Source organism: Perca fluviatilis, chromosome 18 (assembly GCF_010015445.1).
Source record: "Perca fluviatilis chromosome 18, GENO_Pfluv_1.0, whole genome shotgun sequence".
Classification (NCBI taxonomy): domain Eukaryota; kingdom Metazoa; phylum Chordata; class Actinopteri; order Perciformes; family Percidae; genus Perca; species Perca fluviatilis.
This window is the reverse complement of record NC_053129.1, coordinates 920,078-928,300: the sequence shown is the minus strand read 5'-3', so window position 1 is coordinate 928,300 and position 8,223 is coordinate 920,078. Positions and strand designations below refer to the sequence as shown.

Genomic DNA, 8,223 nt, shown 5'->3' with positions numbered 1-8,223 from the left:
TATATATATATATATATATATATATATATATATATATATATATATATATATATATATATATATATATATATATATATATATAAAGTAATTAGTGACTAAATGTAGTGAACAAATGTTAGGCAGTAGAAAGTACAATATTCACTTCTGAGATATAGTGAAGTACAAGTATAAAGTTAATACTCAAGTAAAGTACAAGTACCTCGAAAATATACGTACAGTAATTGAGTGGGAATAAATAATTGATGAAAATCAAAAGACAACCAGTCACATTTTAGGGGATTTTTTTTTAATATAGATATAAAAAAAAGCATTTCTCAAACAATGTTTTTTCTTCAAGACAATGGGACCTGATCATCACTCAATTAGTTTTCTCAAACTTCAGGGCAGGTGATATTAAAGACCGCAGTAGTTAGGACAGCTTGTGAACATGTAGATGCCGTATAATTGATGCTGAATACAGTGGAGCTCTCTGTGGCTCCACTCTCCAGGTCAGGTGAACCCCCTACCCTGCCCTCCCCTCACCTGTACCTACTCCTCTCTTTATCACTGGACTTCTTGGAGGAGCTGCTGTGGCTCCGGTCCTTGCGGCTGTGGCCTTTATCACGGCCCTCTTTCCCATATTTGAGCTGGGACTTGCTGTGTTTGTGGTCCCTGTCTCTGGAGCGGGAGCGGGAGCGCTGGCGCCCCATCTTTCTGTCTTGCCGGCTATCCTCGCTGTCCTGGAAATGACACAGAAGATGCGAGAGTGAGACAGACAGCGGTGCAAAGTAACTAAGTACATTTACCCAAGTACAAATTTGAGGTACATTCAATTTATGTCAGTATTTCCACGTTCTGCTACTTTCTATTTGTACTCTACAACATCTAACAAGGCAAATATTGCACTTTTTATTCCACTATATTTGTCGGACAGCTTTAGTTACTTTTCAGCTGATTTTTTCATCTCCCATTTCCAGTAAAAACCGTGTATCTCCAGATGTGTTGATGTCAAATGTTTGATAAATTCAAACACAAATTCTATATGTGTTGAGAAAGTTCTCCTACTTCTTAAACTAAATGAAGTCTTTAAAATCCTATTGGATCAGCTGGAAAATGCATCATCACAAAGCTGAAAATGGCTGTTTTTCTGACACCATGAAAAGTGGACTTTTTTAGAGATGCATGGTTCTCACAGGACAGCGACGCTACAAACATAATCTTATAGAATATGATGCATTGCTGAAGATCAAACTAACAAACCGTATATAAAGGAGGTAAAATGATCTAGGGCTGGGCAATATCTTGATATTATATTGATATCGTGATAGGAGACTAGATATCGTCTTAGATTTTGGATACTGTAACACGGTAATATGGCATAAGGTGTTGTCTTTTTCTGTTTTGAAAAGCTGCATTACAGGAAAGTGATGTCCTTAACTGAATGTTCTAGCTGTTCCATTATTTGTCAGTTTCATTTTAATTATTTGAAGACTACATGCCACTATCTTTGTGTTTTTATAATGTTCAAATGTTAAATAAATGAATTACTGAATAATGTGTAAAGCTATAGTGCGTAGTTTCTGTCGACCCCATGAGGAATTCTAAGTAATGACAACAACACTGGCGGCGAGTCCACATGATACAAGCCTTCCTTGATCGTGCACCTGAAGATAGTCACACTGAGAAATCCAGAGAGTTGTGTGGAGCTGATAGTCTTAATTAGCTTTGTAGCAACTCATTTGGCAACGCCTTGAATGTAACGGATGTTCATTAATATCAAAAAGTTACACACTAAAGCTTTAAGTATTATTGTATTGTATATTTTACATGCCGTGGTATCGACTTTGGTATTGACTATTATGTACTTTTTTGGTGGCATCGGATATACTGACTACTAGATTTTTAGTATCGTGACATCGCTAGAGTGAGCATGTGCAAACTATCAGTGGCACACATGCTATGCCATACTTACCACAGCACATGCTTAGAATATAACGCACTGAAATGCATTAAAATGATGATCTGTACTTCCTGGAAACAATGCATCTGCAGTGGAAACCTCATAGTGCGAGGTGTAACTAAAATAATGACTAAACCCCATCATTCATTTTTTAACACCAGAACCGCCAGAGCCCACGCCCACTGGATGTTGCGATTCAATTTTTTAAATTATTCTGTCATTGTTATTGTCGTTTCCCTCCTGTCGGGACTTTTCCTAAATACCAATTCTGCACATTCCTTTCCGCCACAGCCAGATTGGAACATTGCATGATGGCTGTACAGCGCATTGGGACAATGAATGCAACATGGAAACTCATTTGCACGCCAATATATACCAACATGCATTTACAGTGCCTTGCGAAAGTATTCGGCCCCCTTGAACTTTTCGACCTTTTGCCACATTTCAGGCCTCAAACATAAAGATATAAAACTGTAATTTTTTGTGAAGAATCAACAACAAGTGGGACAGAATCATGAAGTGGAACGAAATTTATTGGATATTTCAAACCTTTTAAACAAATCAAAAAACTGAAAAATTGGGCGTGCAAAATTATTCAGCCCCCTTAAGTTAATACTTTGTAGCGCCACCTTTTGCTGCGATTACAGCTGTAAGTCGCTTGGGGTATGTCTCTATCAGTTTTGCACATCGAGAGACTGACATTTTTGCCCATTCCTCCTTGCAAAACAGCTCGAGCTCAGTGAGGTTGGATGGAGAGCGTTTGAACAGCAGTTTTCAGTTCTTTCCACAGATTCTCGATTGGATTCAGGTCTGGACTTTGACTTGGCCATTCTAACACCTGGATATGTTTATTTGTGAACCATTCCATTGTAGATTTTGCTTTATGTTTTGGATCATTGTCTTGTTGGAAGACAAATCTCCGTCCCAGTCTCAGGTCTTTTGCAGACTCCATCAGGTTTTCTTCCAGAATGGTCCTGTATTTGGCTCCATCCATCTTCCCATAAATTTTAACCATCTTCCCTGTCCCTGCTGAAGAAAAGCAGGCCCAAACCATGATGCTGCCACCACCATGTTTGACAGTGGGGATGGTGTGTTCAGGGTGATGAGCTGTGTTGCTTTTACGCCAAACATAACGTTTTGCATTGTTGCCAAAAAGTTCGATTTTGGTTTCATCTGACCAGAGCACCTTCTTCCACACGTTTGGTGTGTCTCCCAGGTGGCTTGTGGCAAACTTTAAACGACACTTTTTATGGATATCTTTAAGAAATGGCTTTCTTCTTGCCACTCTTCCATAAAGGCCAGATTTGTGCAGTATACGACTGATTGTTGTCCTATGGACAGAGTCTCCCACCTCAGCTGTAGATCTCTGCAGTTCATCCAGAGTGATCATGGGCCTCTTGGCTGCATCTCTGATCAGTCTTCTCATTGTATGAGCTGAAAGTTTAGAGGGACGGCCGGGTCTTCGTAGATTTGTAGTGGTCTGATACTCCTTCCATTTCAATATTATCGCTTGCACAGTGCTCCTTGGGATGTTTAAAGCTTGGGAAATCTTTTTGTATCCAAATCCGGCTTTAAACTTCTCCACAACAGTATATTGGACCTGCCTGGTGTGTTCCTTGTTCTTCATGATGCTCTCTGCGCTTTACACGGACCTCTGAGACTATCACAGAGCAGGTGCATTTATACGGAGACTTGATTACACACAGCTGGATTCTATTTATCATCATTAGTCATTTAGGTCAACATTGGATCATTCAGAGATCCTCACTGAACTTCTGGAGAGAGTTTGCTGCACTGAAAGTAAAGGGGCTGAATAATTTTGCACGCCCACTTTTTCAGTTTTTTATTTCTTAAAAAAGTTTGAAATATCCAATAAATTTCGTTCCACTTCATTATTGTGTCCCACTTGTTGTTGATTCTTCACAAAAAATTACAGTTTTATATCTTTATGTTTGAAGCCTGAAATGTGGCAAAAGGTCGAAAAGTTCAAGGGGGCCAAATACTTTCGCAAGGCACTGTATAATCACATACAAAATTACAGAAGTAAAAGCAAAACTAATCACAACTTCTGTCTTGACTATGAAAGTTGTGTCCAGATACGGGTTATATCAGGTTATTTATAGGACTCATTTTAACAAAACACTTTTAAACACTAAAACTATTTGAAACAATATGTGTGTACTGTGTATTGCAACTGTATAGTGTATATTGATAGCTATGTTCTGTGGTTTTGTATGTGTTATAATTTTGTATGACATGTAATCAGGGTGTCATTGGAAATGAGAGCTCGCTCTCAACTGACCCTCCCTGAATAAATAAAGGTGATATATGTAAATAGTTCTTTCATTACACAAAATGTGATGTTATCATTTGCACCGTGATTATATTTAACATTTAGTTTAGCAAAAGCAAAAGTTTCAGCATTTATTTCATGCCTTTTAGTGTTTTTTTACGCTGCAGGTTATACAATGCTTACAACCCAAAATGGCATTAGATAGAACCAAATAAATGTGTTTTTTCATGAGTTATTTTTTGCAGGTGTTGCTCACAATAACTTCTAAGACTTTGTGTTGACCGAACTGAACGTCACACAGCGCAAATGACAGGAATATTGCTTCTAAATATAGATAGCAAAATAGCACGTGTGTGTGTGTGTGTGAACATCTGTGTGTGCAAGGGCCAGTTCAAAGGATCAGGTTCGCGGAGTTATCTGGAATCAGTCATTGTTCCAGGTAAGAGAGAGTTACTCAACAATAATCCAGACACATGATTAAACCTGCTTCTTGGAAGACTGTTCTGTCCGGTTACTGTCACCATAATGATTAACTCAAAACACTTAGCTAAACAAGCTTAGACTACTACATCACTATTAATAGCAAACATGCAATTAACGTCTGATGTTGTGTAGAAAACCTGCTTCAATTCAGGTAGAATTGTTTACAGACTGCTGAAGGCTAAAGAGGAGAGAAGCGTAATGAAGGTTGTGCTACACTGACAAGTATATGTAATGCATATCAGAATGCCCCTACCACGCTAGTGTCGAAGGATTTGTGTAAGATGAGGATTTGCACAGTATACAAATTGTATTCCTACATATATATTTACATCAGATTCCTTGTAAGATAAAACCACTTGTCTGCAGTAAAAGCAGAAATAAAAATGCAGCAGCAGCAGAAACGGCATGTAGTTCTCTGCCCTCAGATTATTACCACAGGGAAAGAATAACAAAATATAACAATACTGTTGTGTTGGCTTGAAGATACCTTTTGTTTTTTGGACTTCCTGCTGTCCTCGTCATCTGAATGATGATGGTGCCTCTTCTCCTTGTGTTTCTTCTCAGAGTGTCGATGGCTCGTCGCCTCCTCTTCCTCCTCGATTAGCAGGTCATACTTGGAACTTTTGGGAAAGTTAGGGAAAGCTCCAGGATGTTGAGAAAGTCAGTGCTGTAATGTTTTGCCAAATCAAATGGCCACCACAACAGATGCTGTACAGTTCAATATCGCAGACATGTTGTGACATGACGTGGGAAAACTGGAAAATGAATCCCAGCCTATTAACACACAAGGATACTCTTGTTTAGGCTTCGCTTGATCTTTGAGAGCCAGTTTGGATCGGTTGTCCACATCCTTCTCGTAGGCTTTGAAGTCGTCTTTAGTATACTTCCCACCTAGGAGACAGACACAACTATGATCTCTGCTGTGGACACGAGGACATACTGTAACACTGAATATAGAAACTAGGTTTAGATTACATTTGTAACTACAGTTCTGTCCAGAAATATTTGGACAGTGACACAATTTTCATAATTTTAGCCCTGTGTGCTAATACAATGGATTTGAAATTAAATCATTGAGATGCAATTGTAGTGCAGACTTTCAGCTTTATTTTGAGGGTATTTACATCAAAATTGTTGGAAGGGTTTAGGAACTACACACATTTTCATACATAGTCCCCTTATTTCAAGGGACCTTAAGTAATTGGACAAATTAATATAATCATAAATAAAAATGTCCATTCTTAAAACTTTGTTGAGAATCCTTTGCAGGCGATGACTGCCTGAAGTCTGGAACCCATAGACATCACCAAACGTTGGTAGACTTGGATAATGATATGCCTACTTCCTGGAGAGTCTACTTCACTTCACTAGATGTTGTGAAGGGGTTCTTCTTTGCCATGGAAAGGATCCTGCGATCATCAACCACTGTTGTCTTCGGTGGACGTCCGGGCCTTTTGGTATTGCTGAGCTCAGCGTGCGTTCCTTTTTTCTCAGAATGTACCAAACTATTGATTTGGCCACTCCCAATGTTTCTGCCATCTCTCTGATAGATTTTTTATTTTTCCGCAGCCTAACCGGGGATTTCCACTGGATGCGTAACGGCTGCGGACCGGCTCCGCTGCGTGTCTGTTGCGTGCTCCGCCGTCCGTCAATACCCACTGGGTCCGGATTTGTTGCAGAACGGCTGCGGCCGTAACAGACAGCTGTAGTCACGAGGACCCACAAGTTCTCGCGAATTCAGGTAGAATAGAACCACAAAACCAACACCAGTTAGTTTCCATCCAGAGGAGTAGAGGGGAAACGACTCTGAGCTGTGTTTTCCAAAGGTGTAGTTCAGGGAAATATGATCCGCCGTGAGCGCGGTGTATTTTATTTTGAAAATTAACCGGATATTTATTTTGTTTCTGTGCTCGACTTCCTGTCCCGCACTATCTGCCGTGTGCTGAATTGCTGCGGAGCTCTCTGTCGTCCGTCAAAAATAGAAGCTCTGCGTATATGCTGCGGACTGACAGAACTGGGACGGAGTCGGGACGCAGACGTTCCGCAGTCTGTGGAAATACACACACTGACTTTAATGGAAACCTAATGACTCCGTCGACGTTCCGGAGACGTTCCGCAGACGTTCCGCATCCAGTGGAAATTGCCGGTAAGGCCGGTTACACACGTGGCGTGAGCGTGGCGTTTCTGTTGCGTGTCAGCTGCGTGGATTTTCCTATGTCTTTACACACCAGAAACATGTCTGATGCAGTTGCTGCTGCTAACCTTGTCTGTTTCCCATTGATAAAATTAAATGCCATGTTAAACATAAATATATACGGATTTGATTACAGCAAAGACGACGTCGGCAGTATTGACGGCAAAATAGGCTACAGAATATTTTGTTCTGTATTGACAGGTGCAATATTAGAAAATCGATTTCTTTCTTTTTAATTACATTTATATCAAAACCTAGAGACTTTCAAACATCAATATGTCATTTATTAATATGTATTAGTGTCTAAACAACATATAAACATCTTTTCCTATTCTATTTTGCCTGGAAACGCTTCCAACACGCTTGTGTGTCGCGTGAAAAATGGGCGTCGGGTTCTATTTTTAGCAGGCACGCGTATTCGGCGCAGCGCGTAGGCAGTGTGTAAGCTCTAACCTGTTAACATGGGAGCCGAAATATAAACGGACACGCCACGCAGCTGACACGCTCGCGCAACGCGTCCAGTGTGTAACCGGCCTAAGGATGGCCTGCTTTACTTGCACTGAGAGCTCCTTTGACTGCATGTTGTGGATTCGGCAGCAACAGCTTCCAAATGAAAATGTCACACCTGAAATCAACTCCAGACCTTTTATCTGCCTAATTGATGTTGAAATAATGACGAAATAGCCCACACCTTCTCATGAAACAGCTTTTGACTCAATTGTCCAATTACTTTATGTATGAAAATGTTTGCAATTCCTAAACCCTTCCTCCAATTTTGATGTAAATACCCTCACAATAAAGCTGAAAGTCTGCACTACAATTTCATCTCAATGATTTCATTTCAAATCCATTGTGTTAGCGCACAGGGCCAAAATTATGAAAATTGTGTCACTGTCCAAATATTTCCGGAGCTAACTGTATATGCAGTATCAAGCAGTCCAGTTCAATTTGCTACACATTCAAACTGTATTTTTGTTTGTTTGCATTGTCAAAAGTTGTGGAAGGTACCAATAGCACCGCTTCAATCCGTCCAGTTTTTTTATATACCTCAAGCACATTGATCCAATACTAAAAAGGTGCAACTAGAAACACAGCAGTCCACTGATGTAATAACTAAAAACGACACGCTATATACTCGGATGACACAGCTTTCACCATCCAGTAATAATCCCACCTACATTTTAGAGAAACGTTTGCGGTGGAAACGCAAAACAGATCCAGTGTTTAGGTACACGTCCATAAATGCTACGCACGGCTCTTAGGGTACTATCCTAAAAAGTAGGGATAGCCCGATTATTTTTTTGGCAGTTTGCA

At 40.0% G+C, this 8,223-nt stretch overlaps 1 protein-coding gene across 1 annotated transcript in view; it reads right to left on the bottom strand.

The window, feature by feature from the left end:
• Positions 1–264: 264 nt before the first annotated feature.
• Positions 265–8,223, bottom strand: part of ppil4 (peptidylprolyl isomerase (cyclophilin)-like 4) — an 18,866-nt gene continuing 10,907 nt past the window's right edge. The window contains exons 11-13 of the mRNA XM_039781869.1: positions 5,510–5,606; positions 5,203–5,335; positions 265–719 (exon numbers count right to left, since the gene is read on the bottom strand). Of these exons, the coding sequence (XP_039637803.1) occupies positions 519–719; positions 5,203–5,335; positions 5,510–5,606 (431 nt within the window). The 3' untranslated portion in view covers positions 265–518. The remainder of the gene's footprint in view (positions 720–5,202; positions 5,336–5,509; positions 5,607–8,223) is intronic.